This window comes from Balaenoptera musculus, chromosome 18, assembly GCF_009873245.2.
Source record: "Balaenoptera musculus isolate JJ_BM4_2016_0621 chromosome 18, mBalMus1.pri.v3, whole genome shotgun sequence".
In the NCBI taxonomy this organism is placed as follows: domain Eukaryota; kingdom Metazoa; phylum Chordata; class Mammalia; order Artiodactyla; family Balaenopteridae; genus Balaenoptera; species Balaenoptera musculus.
The window spans coordinates 12,006,434-12,026,985 of NC_045802.1; the positions used below are offsets into that span (position 1 = coordinate 12,006,434).

The 20,552-nt window shown below is 43.6% G+C and overlaps 1 protein-coding gene across 5 annotated transcripts in view; it reads right to left on the minus strand.

Annotated features, from left to right (window-relative positions):
* Window positions 1-7,811: 7,811 nt before the first annotated feature.
* Window positions 7,812-20,552, minus strand: part of DCLK1 (doublecortin like kinase 1) — a 328,712-nt gene continuing 315,971 nt past the window's right edge. For 2 of the 5 annotated variants that reach the window (XM_036831579.1, XM_036831575.1), the window contains exon 17: window positions 7,812-11,212. In XM_036831579.1, coding sequence (XP_036687474.1) covers window positions 11,048-11,212 — 165 coding nt within the window. In that variant the 3' untranslated portion in view covers window positions 7,812-11,047. Of the gene's footprint in view, window positions 11,213-16,900; window positions 16,929-20,552 lie in introns of those variants that run through there. The other 3 variants (XM_036831577.1, XM_036831576.1, XM_036831578.1) reach the window with 2 other exon arrangements.

A 20,552-nucleotide genomic window follows, 5' to 3' on the forward strand; every position in this document is an offset into this window, starting at 1 on the left:
GACCACTCAAATCTAAAGTCACGGCAGCTGTCTCCCACACTGGTGGCTAGTGGTGAAGCGGATGACAGTGTAGGAGAGTAAACAGAGCCCTAGGAGGCCGGCTGTGGCCAGGAGCTGGTCCCATGTTACAGAAGACTACTAAGCCTGACACGGGCGGGGGTGGGGGGAATCATCTTTCTGGGGGATAATAAGATGGCAGAGACTTGGGCCAGTTAGGCTGCCTGCAGCAGGAAGCTTGCTGCGCTGTGTGATGTGGACTCACATTTTTTAATCACCATGCCCCCCCCAACATATACATACATACATACACACAGCACATACACACATACACATACACAAATACACACATCCACAGACATCACATTCACACCATACACATAGGCACATACACGCATACACACACACCACACATAGCACATACATGCATACACGCATACGCACACATCACGTACCACTCACACGTACACACGTTTTGGATAACTAGGTAGTGATACCACTAGGAACTCCAGTACTGGCACCACCTCCGCCCGATGCTGCGGAGTGGGGGAGGGAGCCTGCTGACTCCAGCAGCACAGAAGCAGCGGCGGTTCTGGGTCTGAGCTTTTAGAGCTAAATGTTGATGCAACAGAATGGAGAAGCTCTGTCTCTGCGTCACGTGTTCCCTGGCTAGCGAGGCTTTCAGGATGAGTTACGGTATCGGGGATATTTCTCAGGACGTGTTCATGACCCGCAGGGCAGGAAACAGCAAACAGCCTACCCAGCCACTGTACTTTGACTTCCTCAAAATGGTGTCTGTTCCTCGAATAGGGGCACATGGTCTCTCTTGTGAAAGCTAACTTTCTTGGAAATGATTCCCAAATCTCCAGACTTGAAGAGGCATGATGGAGGCTGGGGCCAGAGTTTGCCCAGAGGCCAGTCTGGATTTAGGGCCACACTAAGGAGAAGCAAAACCTTGGGCATTTATGGTGGAGAGGCCGCATGGTTTTCAGGCAGCAGACGTGCCTCTTGGGAGGGGACTGAACATGGCCATGGTGGGGTTTATGGGGCTGTTTTTGCTGAAGCACTGATGAGTGGAGCTGGGCACTGGGAGGAGGCCTGACTTGGCCCCAAGAGCCCCTGGCCTCTGTCTCACCTAGAAAGTTCCTCTCCTTTAGAGCAAACCCTGCTGACAAGTTGGGGACAGAGCTGAGTTGGATAATCTTGATCATGAGAGATAGGAGTGACCCTTTAGGTCCAAGGGCATCCTCTGCTACTGTAACTCCTGGGCTCTGGTTAACAGGGGCTCACGGAAGCTCTGGTCGGCTGACACTAAAGAGATCCGAGGCTCAGCAGTGATCAGACCTCCTCCCGGCACCTGGTCAACCAGGCTGGCGGGTCTCCATGCTCTTTTATTCCAGAGACCCGATTGCCTAGGTGATAGTTGCCTCCCTCCTTTTCTGCACCAGGGCTGCTCTTGGTGTGTTTTCATCAGACATTTTTGGTACAGACATGTTGAGAGAGGAAGGCCCTGTTGTGAGAGGCCCCAAGAGGCAGCGGAATCGAGGCACACATACGCGCCGACAACATTTTTACAGAAAAGCACACCAAGGTGCGGGCAATTCAGGAGAACCCACAAAACCGCTGGGCAGAAGTCCCATGAGAGAATCAGCAGATGCAAGTGTTGGAATGAGGCCTCCCTCCCATCCCGAGCAGGAAATGTTCAGTTTTCCAATTTAAGAAGCCAGTGTGAGCCTTCCTCTACAGAGAAATTAGAAACAATAGAAGCTATTGATGAAGCCCAAACAGTTTGCTCAGCACAAGAGCAGAGAACTTAGAAAATGTTGTTGAAAAATGAAACATCCACAACAGTGAGAACAGAGGGGACCATGTCGAGAGAGGAAATTAAACATGTCTAGGTTGGTTTGGGCTTTGATTTACCTGTTGAAAATGAAAGGATATTTCACATTCTGAACAATGTTCCCATCATGACAAGTTCACCACTTCATCGGAAGAATCCAGCAAATTAATAGGTAATTCTGATGGAATAACGAAACCTCTCTCGGGTGGAACGTTAATTATCACCCTGCTGGAGGGAAAGGGGATGATGTGGATTTGTCCCAGAAGGAGGAGAGAGAGAGCTATTTTCAGGGTCAGTGGATTTCTCTTTTCCATTTTTTATCAGCAGTGAAGCAACATAGGCGAGAAGGAAGTGATTTTTTTCCCCCTGTGAGCTAAGAAGCTTTGTGAGTTGGAGACTCTACTCCTGTAGGAAAGGATTGACACATGACTAGCCTTTCCATTTGCACAGGGAGGCTGCCCTCTGCAATTGCCGTGAGGGATCCATTAGGATCCGTGTTATTTCGGGAAGTGTCTCTAATGTCCCCCCAAGAGTCATCCACCCAGCTCCCCTTCCTCCTTAACCAGCTCTGGTGACCCAGAATCTGGGGCTGTTTCATTTTTAAGTTCACCCACCACATTCTGAGCACACACAGCAAGGAGATGGGCTGATCTCCATGCCTGTTCTCCTGCATGATAGCTGAGGGTCTGAGGGTCCCAGCTCCCTGGGCTGTACCCTGGCCTCCTTAGGACCGCCCTTAAACCTCCCTCTTACCCATTCTGAGCTCCACCATGTTCTCTAAGTATGTTCCCATGGCTTAAAATACGTTCCTCGTTCTCTTGGCTGATTCCTACTTATCCTTCAGACACTCACTCAGGGGCACCTGCTCCGGGAAGCCTCCTCTGAATCCCCTCGCCCCTCTATCTCAGTTAGATGAACTTCCAAAGTGCCTGCAAAGTACCCCATGCTCTCCTCTCATGGCCCTGCTCATGCTGGTTGATGTCTCTCTATTTACTAGCTTCCTGCACGGGACCTCAGTCGTCGGGGAGGCAGTGGCTAGGTCTTCTATCTCGTGCTGCCAGGATGGATCCCAGGATCCAGCAGTGGGACTGGCACCTGATAGGAGCTTGCTGGAGATGGGAGTAGACGATGTGCCCTGTTGGCAGATGGCGGAGGGGCCCCCCAGGTTGAAATTCCTGTTACTAGGAATTCCCAGGTTCAAGGGAATGGGTCCTCCAAGAGGATCTCGAAAGTCAAGGAGAGAATGGACAGTGAAGTGTGAGAATGAGAACATTTTTGGGAAACACCCCACCCCCTGCTTCCTAAAGAAATGCGTTGATGGTTCTGTCGGTGGAGTCTTATTATTCATCCTATCACAGGGGGTGGGGGGCACTCCCCTGGATGAAGGGTGTGGAAGAGACCACGTTAAACCTACACTGAGGTATGTTCTATGATTCCCACAGAGCACGTCCTTGGACTGGGCCTGAGGAGCACACTGTGGGACATTAATACTCTTCCTTCCCTTTAAAGTCCCAAATAACACACTAGGTCTTAAGACTGGGGCAACTTTGGTGTCAGCAGCCTTCATTTCTTCCTTCCCTCCCTCTCTCCGTCTCCTATTTCCTTCCCATCTTTGCCTCCTTCCAGGGGCTTTCTAAGGGTGACACGTGAATATATGAATTGTTGTAACAGAGCAGGCCACAGATGTATTTGCATGTGACTGATGGTTGGCTTGCTCACAGGAGCACAGTCTACGCATGCTGAGGGGGCCAGTCTCGGGCTGGTAGGGGTGCCTCGCCCCCGACAAACTGTTGTTCGGCCATCTGTGAGTGATAAATCAGGTGCCCCAACCCATGGACATCCAGAGGAGACGATTTCTCACTAGATGTGAGCTTCTTAAGAACAGGAATGGTGTCTTGTTCATCTTAGCTTCCATGTGGTGCGTCACTCACAGTAGGTCCTGGAGAATGCTTGTTGAATAGGTGTGCTAGTCTGTGACAGTTGTAAATCGCATGCTAATTACAAACGGCAGAGAAGACTCTGGGAGCCTTCTACCTCAGAGGCCAGGAGCGGAGCCAAGAGTAGCACAGGGTGTGTGCACCACTGAACAGGCAGATGGTAAACACATCCTCAAGTGAGAGAATCCAAGTTGCCATAACCACAAAGCCTGATTGGATGTGATGGCCGGGTTATCTGAACCCTGGACCAGGAGTCTGAGATAAATAGCAAACCTTGCAGCTAGAAACACATTTTCTCATCTTTAAAGTCTTCTAATCCATAGCAAAAAAAAAATGGACAATGGAGTTTCTCTTTTCTTTTCTAAGCCCAAATGGGGTGCCCTCTATGGTGCTGGCACTTACTCAAGAAACATTTGAATGAATGATTTGGATGTGCAGGCAAGCTGGCAAGGACATCTGTCACAGAGCTGGCGGCCAGCATGGATTTGGCTGGTCCAGCTGGCTGGGCGGGGCTCCCCCTCTTCCCTTGGTGCCCCTTCTGGAGCTGGGGAAGCTGGCTACCTTCTGAGATAGAGCAAAGCCTTCCTTCTGTGTAAGGAGGTAGTGTACGGAATTTCCTAGGACGCTTCTTCTCCTGTTTTATTTTACCCATTTACCACCATTTGCAGAACTTCCTTATCTGAACATTAAGTCCCACCTTTCAGAGTCCTGGAAGGCCTTTCTCCCAGTTTCCTGATGTGGCAGTTTTATCATCCTCAATCCCAGAGTTGCCGGTGTTTGATATTTCTGTGTCAGGACACGTTTTTTTCTGATGGCAGGTTTTTGGCAAAGCTGCCAGCCTCATAAAACAAGGTAATGGTCCTTAGGAAGCAATCACTTTAGCTATTGTTTCACAGCAGTTGCCCCAAAATCCTAGAAAGGACCCGGCAATTTCACTGCAGAGGAGCAAAAGGCAAAACAACAGCAACAGCGGTAGCAGCAGCAGCATGTAGATGGCCGGGAAGGTGACCGCTAATTTTACAAGTGCTCGGAGATATTCTGGCACCTTCATAGGACACCAGGGGACCTGCGGTCACTTTTGCTGGCCGACTTTTCAATCTCCTAGCATTGAACAACTCACGTAAGAAAGAAATTTATTCCCTTGTACAGCTTGGCGATTTTTCTCTAAGGTCAGTATTGCACATGGGATGCCTAATGGGACATCGCTATAAAAATGGCAGCTAATTACAGGTTAGCAGATAAAACAGCACTCTCCTCTGGAGATCTTGTTAGGTGGAAGGATAAAATAGGCCTGAATGGTATTTGATTTCTTTGTGTTTATCCAAGTCACTGGCCCAGGCAGGAAGGTAATATATGAAAAGGGACATTTTTAGAATAGCTGTTTTTGAATTATGCTCATGAAATATACACTCTGCTAGGAAGGACATGTGGGAAAGCTACACTCTGACCGCATGACTAATTTTTAAAGCCTTGCATAGAGAGAATTCCCCTCAAGAACACAGCTGGGTTATTCCTTCATGGACTGAATGTGTCAATTATGAATTGAACTAAAATGAAATTTTACTCCATTATGGCAAAGTGAACTGAGGAGTGGACACTGGAGCTCGGGTATTACATAGTAGTTCATACACCAAGTACTATTATTTTATTAACTTTTAAGAACACGTTTTACATAAAAACAGGCAACATCAAAAAAGCTCAGTTGATAAATGAACATAATGTATCCCAGATGATTTCATCCACATTAACCTACATTTATTAGCTTAAACTGAGAGATTAGGAAAAAAATCGGATCTCATTCCAGCTTTAATCATGGATACAGATCGTTTGGAAGTTATTTCATTAAGATTCTGAAAATCAGAGATTAACCTGTGCCATCTGATCCATGCAGCAATTGATAAATCCAGTATTTTCGAAGGAAACACTGTTTTTTTTTTCTTGCACCAAATTGAAACCTTTCAGAAACTTGTTTAAATGCATCAGGTTCCTAGCCCACCTTTTCAGTATGCATGAGCAAAATACTATTTAATTTCACACTCAACTAATCCTTTAATAATTTTCTTTCAGCCAGATTGAAAAAGACCATTATTAATTTCCTAATAAAATTAAAAAAAAATAGTTATCGAGGATGTGACTCTAACCTTGGACCAGTTTCAATTTCTTTTTATTTTTTCTGAGAATATATCAAAGATTAATGTCAATGGTCAGTGAGAAATTGTCCCTAGAGAACTATTCAAGGTCTTTTTCTTACCCCATTCGATTGGACTGGAATGAATTGACATTATAGCATCTTTATCATCACTCTTAAAATCCTACTTTCTCTTAATACTGACAGTGAAGGCTTTTAGAACTATTATTTACTTTAAGTTAATAAAGTATATCACAGACAAAAATATACAATTTTACACTGAAGCAACATTAAGGGTCTCACATCAGTTAACCAAAAAAGAATGTTGAGGACATTTACAGGTAGGGTTTAATTGTAGAGATTGCTCTTCCTTTATGAAAAAGTATGAAGCTAGAGCTCTCACTTGTCTCCAAGGGCAAGAGATTGCAAACCTCATGATCAAAACATCTGCCAGTTAGTTAGAGGCTCACTCACTGAAAAATGATCGCATAGCTTCAGCGTTGAAGCCCGAGAACGACAACAACAACAACAAAAAAAAAACCAAAGGAAAAATAAAAACCACCCCACCCAGAGGCATTCTCAGCTTCTACATTGAATTTCCTGTTTCCCACCAGTTTACGACCCTTAATGTTACTGGATGGATGGTTGCATATTTGAGATGATTAAAAAATAAAAGACCGCCTTAAAAGCACCACCTCCTCAAGTATGTAACTACACACAAATGAAAGATTCCTTCTGACAGACAGTCCTAGGGACCCCATTTGTTACTGTTTCATGTATAAGCACCATTGAGCCAATTTTTAAAGCACATTTGCAGTGATCAAATGTGTCCTCAAGTTTCGCTGATTTTTTTGTCTTTAAACCAAGAAAGTGTGAAGTGTGTTAATTTACGTGCTTATCATATCCGAATTGACAAAAATGTTAATTTGGAAGTGCTTTTAGTCACTATTTTCCTCAACAGACCAGAATGGCTTCATGAAACTTGATTAAATAAAGAAATCCGTATCCCCCAAAGAAGCAGAAATCTGACCCTCTATCACTGCATTCAAAATAAGGGTCTGTCTGAGAGCATTTTTCCCGAACTCTTAATGGAAATGGCAGACAACACGCAGGAAAGGCTAACCCTTGAACTAACCAACTTCAAGATTTAAAAAAAATCTTTGATTGGATTCCCCCTTGCCCCACCCCCAAATCATATAGCAGTTTAAAAAATTAACGATTTACAAATTATAGAAAAGATACGTTATCTACAATATATGCCAGGTGACTCATTAAATTTTTTTAAACCCACATCCAAATGAATAATTACATTAAACTACCATCTTGGATCTTGGTGCTTTCTAAAATTCTGAATTTACAATGAGGGGACATACCTGATTTTTTGGTGGTTCTTTTCTCCGGAGAATTGTGCAGAGAAAAGAAGGCAGCGAACCTTCACTCTTTGGAACAGGCCCTCTATAGCAAACTTCAGCCTGGGGCACCTTTTTATGGTCAAATTAAAAACCTTTGAAATTAGAAGTTTATCATGGAAATGCTGACAGATCCTGACCCAGAGAGGCTAGCAGGCAACACAATAATATTAAGAAAGCTCTCCCTCAAGCACAATTGCCTTTCAGCACAGGCGATAGAGTGAGTCGTCCAATGGGCACTGCTGGCCAGCAAACAACCATGATTTAATGTGCATGAGCCTTAGTCATACGATAGCTCCGTGACCCTCTAAGCTAAGCCAATTTTTCTTTTCTTTTTTTTTTTTCCAACTGAAATATACCTCAAAGGGTAAAGGATTGCAATTTTAGCCTTCATTCATGGATATATTGCTTTTTTTCAACAATATCTGATGGGCCTGTTAACCACCACCCGTGCGGGTCCTGAGCACGTTCTAGGAAGGTCTCACTGAACACAGAACACCAAGCGTTTTCAGTAGTTTATTTGCAATTTTTTCTCTGCTTATTTTAGTATGCACCACGTGTAAGTTAGATAAGGGCTACAGTAAAAACATTTTCAATGACTGAAATCTTACTTTTCCTTCTAACGATCTGGAGCAAATCACATATTCATTGATTATGACGAATAAAATGATTTCTGCTACAATGTCGAGAAAAAAAGTGTTCATCAATATGAACAGTTCTCATCTACAGAGATGGTTTACACGATGCAAGTAATGAAAGTTTTTTCCTTAACAAGTCTACTACCAAACTGAAACAAAATGAATCTTAAAATTCCCTTGAAAATACCATATGGTTGGTCATGTATCAATAAAGAAAAGACAGTCCCCATCACCAGGCCACCACCATAAGAGCTATATTAAATACTTAGGGAAAAAAAATATGGAGACACTTGTGGCAATGATTAAATTGATAATTATAGAGATAGATACACTGCCATAATGGTACATGTTTATTCTATAATAAAGTGAAATAAAAAATAAGATCAATTTGGTTATAGAAATTCCTTAAAGAACACCACCACTTAATTATTTCAAACTTGAACTATCCCAAGAATGTTGTGGAAAAAAAATAGAAAGTACTGGCTAAAAGCAAAAGCAGTCTGGGTACACCCACGTAATCAGCATGCCTTGTGCTTGTCTGTTAACCCTCTGAGTACATCTCTGACATTCAGGATCTCAATAGCTTAGTGCTGAAAAGACTGCATTCCATCTGATTACTCAATATTTCTACTTGACAGGTCACATTCCGCTGTTTATTCAGCATAGATCACTCAAATTCTACAGCGATGCACTGGGATCCCCATGCTGAATGGCCCTGCATTCTTCCGAGCTACCCCTCTGCAGTGTTCTGGGAAACACGCCACAGCTTCACACGGTCCACAGTCCTTCAAGACTTGGATGGAAAAAGGCCTGAGCCATGCACTGTAAGGTCTGTACACTAGATATTGGAGCAATACATGTAATGCCTACGGGAAACGCAGTAATTCAGAGAAAGGAAGGAAAATCACAATCTACTGTAGGTAGGTCTCTGCCCATAGGATTTTTTCATATTCCCACATTTAGAGTTGAGGCCAAGCTATTTACCTACTCCTTAGCCTTACTTAGAATAGTGCTTTGCTTTAGAGTTCTAGAGAAAGCAGTAGTTTCTGACCAGTTCAGGGTACTTTACTAATATGGAATCTACCTACACGCCACACCCTTCCTCGTGTTCTGCCCTCCTCCTCCTCCCCAAAAAACCCAGCTGATTTGTGCTACTTTGTGACGTTGTGTATTAAGCTTTCAGGACCCTCTAAAAGGGAGCGGGGGGGGGGGGCAGGGGTGAATCTCAATAAATGATCTAATATATACATGGCAAGACAACACAGACCGAAGAGATAAACCTAAATGTGAAAGAGCAAAAAACTGGGGGAACCATCTTGCAAAAGTCACGACATGCTGTGATTTTAAAATCCAGAGTAACATAGACCGTACCTTCTTCATCAGCTGGAGAGTAAAAAGCAGCCATCAAAGATCCGTCTGTATTTGAAAGTAAGAACTGACTGTGGAAGCGCTGCACACAAATTCCAAGACTTTCAGGCACTGAAGGATATTTCAGAGCCGAGACAGTGAGTGCTGTTCAGCCGTCTAGATGCAGATTTCGTGAGCCATCACTCACTGGTTGTCTCCCGGGCCCCAGAGTTGAGCAAACCTTAGGAGGACATTCGAGTCGGGCCCCTGCCTCCCAACACCATGGCCAGCCTCCCCCCTAAGCATCGCAGTGACTACAGGCTGCCTCAGCCCCCATTCTGAACGTGACACACTGCAGTAGAAGCTCACCTGGGGAGACACAGGGCTAGGGAGAAAGATTTGGTAACAGGAGTAAAATACAGGTGTCGGACAGGACTTGGCCCAAAGAAGAGAAAACAGCATCTCCCTCTGGACGGCTAAAGACAGTGCTGTATAAAAAGGTCATCTTAGGGAGTGGAAGTTTTATCCTCAGGAATACCCTCTGGGTCTCCCATCCTGTTCTCCCTGAGAGACTATATGTAGGTAACCCAAAGATGCACATGGAATTATCTTCCCAATGGTTTATTTCTTTAAAAACCATTTTGAGACTATTCTAGACGGTTTGCCCACTCTGCTTTCTCCTCGGCCATCTTGCAGAGCACCTGCCTCTGGGCCCCTATGCCCCGGTGCTCCTCCTCTGTATGGATTCCATACTCTATGTGGATTGCACACTGAAGACTGAAATGCATGAAAAAGCAGGTGAGAAAAAGAACAGGATCTTGTTGCCTCTTTCTGTTTGACATTCCAGCCCTATAGAGCACCTGGCAATTTATTGCTCTTTTCCACCAGTTGTGTGTTTTGTTTGTTTTTTCCTGTAGAGGTCTCATACTGAGCAGGCAGACCCTCACTTACCAAACACAGGACAAGGTATGGTGCCTTCCTGAGGGTCTGCGCTGGCAGTAGCAGCAGCTGAAGTGGAAGCAGCATTTCTGGGGCGTCATCAGCACATCTTCATATGGAGGCAATTTGGGGGTGAGGGCACCATCTATATTCTGGGTCAGGCTGTTGGTCACAGGCCCAAGTCCCTCCACTCGGGATGCAGGACTCAGGGCAGCTGACAGTTAGACCTCCAATGCAAAAAAAGCCCCTTTCTTAATAGGATTGTGAAGAGGAAAGAGGGGTGCTGATGCTTAAGTTATAAACCTGCCATGTTCTAAACCCACAAAAAAGGACACGCAAGATATTATTCTAGACGCTCTTCTTGACTGGACATCTCAGCATCTAATAACAACCCCTTGATCTGCAGCAATATCAAGAAACGTGTGTATAAATCCAAAGGCCTGAAAAATCCCCCAAGGGTTCCCCATAAAATCCTATGCACTCAGAGGGTTAACAAGTGCTATGTTACATACTGCAGATCCTAGACTGACTGATGAAAACATTCATTGCTTCTATGTTTAAAAAAGTTGCAAAATAGCCTTAACCCTTTGAGGACCCGATTAGCAGCAAGTTGCCATCTCCACCAACGACAAGTCACAGTCTCATTCAGCAAAGGGAAATCGCTACAAGGATACCAGAAAACACTGTTCTGCTCGGCCATTCAAGCATTGAGTGCTAGGTAGATCAGATGAAACTGTTTTACATAAATTTGGAAAAAAAAAAATCTCAGAGTCTCAAAGGGTTAAGCTAGGACTTCGAGTGAAAGGGTCTTATTAAAAGGGCGAGTTTGGGGAGCGAACAGTCTCGGAGGAGCTCGGGGAGTAGTCTTCCGATTCCGAGTTGAGTTCGGGCGGAGCTGGCTGGGCCTTGTACCGGCTCCTCACATCCGGGTTGCGTCTTCGTCGGAAAACCTGCCTCTCCTTATCAAGAGCGGTGGTCTAGCAGGGGCATAAAATGAGAAAGAGGACAATTAGGCTGAAGGAAATGGCAAAAGGAATGACTTCTGGAACTTTCTGAGGTCAGAAAAATATGCTGGCTAAGTTAACCTGTCCACGATGGCTCCCTTTTGGTGACCACAGTCACCACTGCTGGGGTGCCCTCTGCTCCCCCGGAAGCAGCTCCTAAGGGCACCTGGTCATGACATCGCAGGCACAGGCAGGATGGATGATGTCGTGGGCTCAGCAGCTCCCTGGCCCTCCCCAGACCTCCGCTAGCGCCACGTCTAATAATACCCTCGGTCGCTCCCAGCCTAGCCAGAGACCCCCTGGTAAATGGGAACCTCGGGCCTGTGTATCTGACACGTGACAACGCCAGGCATGTCTCGTTCATCAACATTCAGCTCCAGGCAGCTGTCTAATAAAGATGAGAGGTGATGAAGTTGTCAGACATGGAAACAGAGCCACAAGCTCGTCCTGTTATTTTAGCACCTCCTCATTCTAAATGATCTTATTATCTGTTGATGAGAAAGTGTGGCTCAATCTCTCTCTGGCAAGGATGGGTTTAATTTGAATGAACCCAATGCCTGAAATTGAAAACTGCTTTGAATGCAATTAAACCTGATGGAAACCTTCCCATGGATTTTCCTTTACAAAGTTCATTTTCATTGTAGTGTGTGGTCATTTATGAAACTGAGGTTCGATGTTTGTTGTAGGTATTCCAACTCTTGGGCCCTATGCCTCCTTTTCCTGAGGAAACCTCATATGATCTCCAGGATGTGCTCTCCAGCCATAGCTCTGGAAGTTATTATGACATCAGGATTGGGAAGGGCATGACTTCATTACAGATTTAATGGGTGTGAGGAGGAACAGATCATTACAGAGAAACCTTACACAGAGGGCAGAAGAGCAGGTACAAAGCCTGAAGAAAAATACAGAACACATATAAAAGTTGAAGGCATCCTTGTTTGAAAGTCCCTCTTTAAAAGGATGTAGCCTGGAGGTTATTCTGCTTTTAAGAGATTACTTTTCCTCTACAGGGATATATACCACCATTTTTCCTCTTGGAAATTTACTGTTAGCTTCTTCAAAGAACAGAGATAAATTTATAGCCAGCCGGGTTCTGAGAACAAAGTGAAAACTAAGCCCCTCATACAATTGCAGTGTAGCATTAGAGCAATCTCGGATCTAAAATGGGGCAATCAAAGTTCCAGAATGAAGTAATAAAGAAAGAGAGGCAGTGTATAGAAACCAGTACAGTAAATGGCTTCGTGAGGCTGAACTGTTCTGCTTTAAAAACTATCCACACACTGAATAACAGTGTTACAAATCAATGAGGAAGATAAACTTTAATAATTCACTTCTTGTTTCACTAGATTGTTAATACAATGATTCAATAACTGGTGTGTTGAAATGTCTACCTTTGATTCTTCGAAGTGTCGAATTTTTAAGGACCCTCAACTCACATACATAGTTCTTGGTCTTATACCCACCGATTTTATGATATTTTTCAGCATCATAAATCCAAATTCCTAACTTTATTTAAAACATTGTAAAGTTACAACACATGGTATTTTGCTTTCAAAGCAAACTGAAAATGCTCTGTTTGTGTAGAGTTGAATGTAAAAAAACAGGCGTCTATTTAGTCTGACACATAAAAACCACTCTGTAGTTAATCCAAGAGTAATATAAACGCTTCTCTTGGTCATAAAAAATATTTTTATTTCTACCTTCTTGAGAAAGAAAACAGTCACTGGCATGGGACTAATACTGCCTAGTGGACTGAGGTTCTCTGGCGTCGGGGAGAAACTGCACATCGGGTTTGTAGTCAGAAATTCTGAGTCCTGTTCCGTCCACTGCTGGCCGTGGGAACCGTTCACTTAGTTCTCAGTTAAATAAGGAGCAGGGATAACGCCCTCCCACCCTCCACAGTTGCTATGTGTAAAAATGGATGTGCAAATGCTTTCAAAATGGTGAAGACTCCCAGAAATGGAAGGTGGTGTTTTGTTTTGTTTTGTTTTCTTCACAACGTAAGATATTGTTTTGAAATGAAGGAACTGCAGGTCAGAGGAAAACAATGCAAAACAAAGCTCACATTAGAACTTATCTCAGAGTACTTTCCCTCCCTGCCCACTCTCACTGGCACCTTCTCCATATTTACCTCATCTCCCCATAATTGACTCAATTATTCCAAGTCACGCTCTTGGCTGTCAGCACTGAAATGGGCCATTTCTCCACCAATACTGTAACGCAGTTTATGCAGACACTGGTGGCACTCATGGGCTTGGATGGTCCCATCCCCCTTATTTTCATGTGCATTTCTCCAGATGCTCATAAGGTCAATCATACTCTCTTCCTTACTTGTCCCTCTGCCTGGACAGCCCTTGCTCTGGCCCATTTAAGCAGTCAGTTCTGGCCACTCCTGCCAGTTTCTCTAGTTAGCAGCTTTTAAATGCTGGCCTTTGCTGACGGGCCTTCATGCTCAAATGCTCCTGGGCTTTCAGTTGTGCTGATTCACCAGTAACTTCACAGCAGCTATTTTTGGAAACATAGCATGTCATGATCACAGGTCATGGAAAAGGGTGTGATGGTTGTTTCTGTTGGATGTATAGACTCTTAGAATTGAAAGAGCATTTATAAAGCATTCTTTCTTTGCCCAGGGCTTTGCCTTTACAGGCAGGGAAACTGAGGCCCAGGTATGTGGAGAGACTTGCCCGTATCGCATCACTGACTAGGAATAGAACTCAGTTCTCCTCCCACATGAGGCCCAGGCAATTTCTTCCCATTTAAAGTCTATTGAAACAGAACTCAAAGGAGCCACCGCACTCCAGTGGTTCCCTCCTCCGATCCCAGCCAGGGTGAGCCAGGGAGGAGATGATAGCACGAGCAGCATCAGAGGCCAAAAGACCAGGGCTTTCCCAGGCTGATGGCCCGAGAGCTCTCTCAGGGACCGCAAGCCAGCCTCCACCACGTGTACAATCCCATTCTGGGTCTGTAAACTCCTAGGGAGACCTGGGTCTGATGATAGACAGGCAGTTCCTGACCCACCCAGGTCCTCGCAACATTCTCAAATGCTACACAAGCAATGCTTAGTGCTCCCAACAGACTTGCTGTCAAAGATGATTGAGAGGGCATCACCGTCCACAGGCCTCTCCTCCCAGGGCTCCTGCTTATTCTGCTTCTGGCTCTATGGACTGTGGTTCATTTTAAGAACTTCTCTGTGTTCCCATGCAGCCCAGTACAGCTATCACTGTGCATCCTGCCTGCAACGCAATTGACTCTGAGGCACTGTCTTCCCTGCCACGTTGTAGACTGTGTGGAGGGCAACATCAAGTCTGGGAATCCTGTCTGAGTTCCCCACAGCTCATAGCACACAGGAGATACTCTCCAAATGCTGTGGCTTTAGAAATATGAGAAAGCACAACAGAGTTCACATTATTTCCCTCTAGAGCACCCAACCCCCAGCCCATCCTGCACACAGCTGACTGACAGGTCAATTATCCCCAGGTCCGATTTGTTTACAATTCCTCATAAAGTTGAACTCCTTGTCCTAACAGTCACAATGTGCTTACAATAAAAATTTCCAGGGTCTAGTTCCTGTTATTACTCAGAATGAGCCTGTGATATCAGCAGACCTCATGTCCCCGCTAGTGGACACAGCATCCACTTAGCTTACGGTTAACCATGCCTCGGTTTCCCTTTGGTTCCATCCCCCGCTCGCGTAATCTGTGGTTCCAGTGAAGGGGACCCTACCTCCATCTCTCAGGGTGGGGTGCAGATGGGCTTGTGACCCAGAAGCAAGCCTGTGCTGACTGTGTTCGCCAATACCCGTGATTGGTTCAGGATGGGCACCCGACCCAGTTCACGGGACATGAGGAGACTTTCACTGAGACTTCACATTCACAGTGAATCCCAACTGAGAGGTGGCAAGCCTGGAGCTGCTTCCCACATCCTGGTACCACGGGAAGTTCCAGACTAAAGCCATCACGGGGAGGCAGAGTGGAGGGATGGAAAGAAACCAAGCCCTACTGAGTGCTGAATCCACACATCACTGAAGCCAGACCCAACCTTTGGACCTTTCAGATTATATAAAATCATACTTCTTCTTTTTGCTGAAAGCCAGTTTGGTTTGGGTTTTCTTCCCTTGCAATCCAAACAGTCCAAACTGATATCTCTCTGAAGGTACTTTAGTCACGCTCACCTCTGCATCCTGGCTTATGGTGTTCACCAACCTGACATCACCTCTCCCACTTCCTGCCCACTCACATTTCTCTATTTTCCAAGATTTGATCAAATTTTACCTTCTGCATCACACTTTTTCTTTCTAAATTCCTCAGGCAAGTATTGTCTTGACCAAACTTTTGACACCTACTGCACACAGGCCTATTACCTTTCCTTTGCATATTTCCCAAATCCCATGCAAGCTGCTCTAGGGTAGGATCTGAAACTTCTTTGCATTTTCCAGAATGCCGAGCCAACTGTGACACACATATAAGGGACATATTAAATATTTCTTAGTTAATACAGAATTAGATTATTTTAGGTGATTATATACTTTCCAAATAGCAATGACAAAAGAAAATAGAACCCCAAACAACTCTATAATACAAAAGAGTAAGAAGTTAAAGGTATTAAGAGTCCAATATTTAAGAGTGCAATTTGTTTTAGATATGATCAAATGCTTACGTTAGATAACATTAATAACCTCATATATTTATCTACTCAACAACTACATATTTTGGTCCAATTCCTGATCACAGTAAGCACTGTTATATATGATATCTTTAGAATTTTAAGTGTGGCTGTAAAATTAATTGCCTCTAAAATCTGTACAGTTAAAATTTTACAGTTGAACTCTGTGGCCCGACATGTAGTTCAAGACAGATGAATTCAGCAAAGAAATAGAATAATAGGCCAACACATAATTTTTTAAAGTATTGCTATAAAAATATATGTTATCCAACTGATAATTTTCTCCCCAGAAAACATTCAAAACATAACTTTCCCTCTGAAGTGCTGTATCATAGATTTAAATTCAGGGCCCTTTCAACCATTTCTGAAAGACTGCTTTTCTCTTTCTCAATCACAAAAATTTCCCAGATACCAAGGAAATCGGGTCTCTCCTCCCTAATGCCTATCTTCATAAGGTAAGGTGGTCCTAAGTCTTGATGTTCCATTAAAACTTAAGACTTCCCAACGGATTTATTATTTTACTAGTTATTTTGCTCATGGTTTGCAGCTTTGTGGAACAGACATGAATGGACTTGCAGTAGAATTCCCAAGTGTTTCCTCAGTAAGTTATCACTTCATTAAAAGCTCATAAGAGAATCTGAAGCCTGCATTATCACATTTTGGTGCTAAGTATCACAGGTTAGAGGTGAGCAAGAAATCTCTTGAGATTCTGGAGTTGACCAGTAGTAACCAAATAGGAAGCTCTAATCTAGTTATTTAAAATATGTACCCAATAACAACGGCTATGTCATCATGTGCGGGGCTATAGCCAGCTAACAGTGGACTGGGGGATCCTGACAAACAGACCAAATAACTGACCAAATAAAATGATATGGAGAAACTAATATAAACCTGCTCTACGTGAAAGAAGCACTGCATATCCCTACCTCAGATTGCAAGCTCTTGGTGATCAGAGTGTCCTTAGGAGATGCTAGATGAAGTGTGAAAACCGAGGAATGGTAAGATCATGCCAGTTACCTCAGCAAATCTGGGGGCGACACACATAGCAGTTGGAGCTCTTAGAGAAATTCATATCCATCACGTTTTGGTGCCTGCCCTAACACCAAGCATGCACGAATCAGAGACGGTGCTTGCCTAATACCCAGACAATTTATCCCAACAATAGATACATCTTTGGCCTTTTCTGTTACAATAAAACAACACTATCCTCCACACAGTACTCAGATATTTTAAATCCTTCTTTCTGATATTAAATTTGGAAATCAGCATAAATACCTAGGAGGTACCCATCTGGCCTATCTTTGCAATGTTATAGGAAAAATACAGCATGGAGGCGGAAGGTCAGGAATGAAGTGAGAATATGAATTGGAGCATTACTTTGTTTTTGCAAGTCTGAGTCACCCACATCTGTGTAATGCTTGCCTTGTCTGGTAGCCTTAGCTTAATCTCCTTGGTAGCAGCAGCAGGGGGAAGTCAGGAGACCCAGCTTTTTGTCCTAGCTCAGCTGATTATGTGACCTTGGACACGTTTTCTAACCACATCAAGCCATTTCCCAGTCCGCAGCCTGAGCTGAGGTACAGTGCCTCCCTCCTAGGGAAACTTCCACCTATGAAATACCTGAATATGCTTAATATCACCATCAATCTACTAAAATGGGTTATGTTTTTCTCTTAGCAAACAACAGGCCTTCCAGTCTATGGATCAAAAATATTTCTGTTCTGCACTATGTGCAGGACCCACAAGAGATGCACCTCGTTTAAGTTCAGAGGCGATGTTTTCTGTCGTGGCAGTAATTATTGGATTTAAGTAACTGCATTTTTCAGAGGCGAACGGTGACTGTTTTTCCTTTTTCGCTTTTCTTAATTTATTGCCAGCCATCCCAAACAGTCTTCTTTTCATTAATAAAAGAACATTATCGTGCATGTTGCCTTTGAGCCCATCCATTATTCATACTACCTAGGAGACTGAGCCAAGGATGCAGCTGTTGGGGCATTAATCTCAGGAACGCTCTCTCCTTTGCTCGCCCTTACTCTGTAGGGACTGAGTTACGATTTGCTTGCCACTTTGGAAATGTTTTGCTTAATAGTAAAATTAAACTGACACCTAGATTGATATATCCACCCTTCTCATTTTTTGTTTTGGCTTGCTGTCATGCTTATTATGGTTCTGTTTCGTTTTCCTTTAATATCCTTTTGGGGGTCTCGCCAGGAACTTGCACAGTATCTGGATCTAAGACACGGTATTTCCCTAAAGTGAAGGTGACCATTTAAATGGCAAAAGGAGGCTTCATGAAACCAGCAGCCTTCAAAGCTCCTTTCTAGGTACCCGTCTCTTAAATGTGATTCCTCATTTCCTGGGGCAGGGCGGTCCCACGCTTCCCCACCACTTCATAAATACAGGCTCCTCCCGCTGATCTGGTTCTTAATAGAATCCCACATTGGTCCAACTCTGCAGAGGGTTGCTGGTGGCCTCCCATCAGGGGGTTAAAATGATAGCCACCTGAGGTCAGGTTTCTAGAGGGCAAAATTCATGTGTTTCCTCTGCCCTACGGCCCCTGATTTTCTCACAGCAGAAGCTAAGCTGAGCTGCCATGTCGTTTTTCCTTCATCATGCTATTAAACTAAAGGACAGGTGTAGGCATAGTTTATCTTAAGAAAATCTATGAAAATTTAGAACTTACTAAGCAGGTAGATTAAGGGGTAACTGCTTTTATTACAAAAACAATTTTTTTAGCTTTGCCGAAGAATTACTCTTGGGTTGCTACAGTGGGATGCTACTGTAGAGCATCTCATATGTGATTTGATTGTCCAAACTCTTAAAAAAACACATTTATCTTCACAATCAAGGTTTCTCTATATTAATGGTCCCTTCATGGGAAAATTCAATCATTCATTAATTTAACAAATATTTATTGAAGTGCCTTCTATGTGCTGTGCATTCCACTAGCTGGTGGTGATACAGTTTTTAACAAGCCCGCCAGGTGGTGCTTTTTTTTTTTTTTTAACTTGGCCACACCACACAGCTTGCGGGATCTTAGTTCCCTGACCAGGGATCGAACCAGGGCTGCAGCAGTGAAAGCGCCGAGTTCTAACCACTGGACCGCCAGGGAACCCCATGCCTTTTAATTTAGGAACATTTTTCCCCTACAACAGGGATTGAGAAACTTTTTCTGGGAAGGCCAAGAGTTAATACTTTAGACTTTGTAGGCTATATGATTCTCTGACACAACTACTCAATTCTGCCCTTGTAGAGTAGAAGCAACCATAGGTAATTTATAAATGAATGGGTGTGGCTGTGTGCCAATAAAACTTTATTTAAAAACCAGGCAGTGAGCTAGATTTGGCCCATTGGCTGTAATTTGCCAATCCCTGCCCTAGAGGATAACTTTTTAAACTTATACTTCATCAGGGGCTATAGACTCAAATTTAATGCCCCCAATTCATGAATAATCTAACATATAAGTTATTCAACAGTTTATCCCAATCAGAACATCAAAAAAGGTCACAGTTCTACTTTAATAACAAATGCTTGGATCTGGAGAGAGATCAGTTTTCCCAGGAAAATCTGTCTCTCGTGTGGTGTGGAGTGGATGATTTTTCTCTTGGAACAGTCTTTTCTGGGCTCCTCATTTGGGCTGGGTCCATGAAGGCGCTTTTGCACAGGCCACTCATGTCATCTTCACCCCACATTTGGAAGGTTGATAATACTCGTCTCATTTTTATAGATGGGAAAACTAAGAATCAGAGGAGGAGGAACATGTACCTTGCCCAAGGTCACAACACAGTAAGTAGGACAGGCTGGATCCAAAACCAGGGCTTCCTGACACCAAAGCCACAGACTCTCCATGCAACTCTCCATGCACAGAGCTGCCAATCTTTAATCAAATTTGTTTCATTTCAATTTTCAAGACTTTTTAGTTTCTAGAAGTGTCATGTGTTTGACATGTATTTGAGAATTGTTTGACTTCAGCATATGGATATTTACACTCTTTCTTAATAGAACAACAGTGTGTCAATACTTACGATTAAGTTCTTTATGATTATTCTTTCCTACACATTTATACCTGATAAAACCTACATCCTATCAGTGAACATCACTGAGGAACATACGGAGGCAAAGTATGGCAGGAAAGAATACATAGAATATAGAGTGTAGGCATCTTTTTAAATCATAAAGAGGGAAAGAGGTTCTGAAGCAAGATGAAAATAAATAAATACGATACCACAAAATTTTCCATCAATACCGACAATCACCAGGAATCTCAGGAAAACATATACAGTTTACACCCAATCAGTAAGTCTTGGAATGCCATGGAAATTTCTCATTTCTAATAGCAAGTACGTTAAGTTTTAAAAAGACAAATATATATATTGTTGGGATCTGCTCTTAAGGGAGCTCTGAAGGTAAAACAAAACAAAATAAAATCTCAAACAGCGAGCAACCTGTTTGACTTGGTAAAATAACACAGATGTCTCACTAGCCCTGTGTCTCTCTCAATGACCATTTGTGGAACTATAATACAAAGTACTGTGGCCCAGCTTTTGAGCCTCCTGGCCAATAACTCACTTTTTAGCATCACGGTACAGCTGCCATACCAAACCTCATACCTCCCCTATACTTTTCTCTGCAATCACAGTTTGGATGGTTTTGA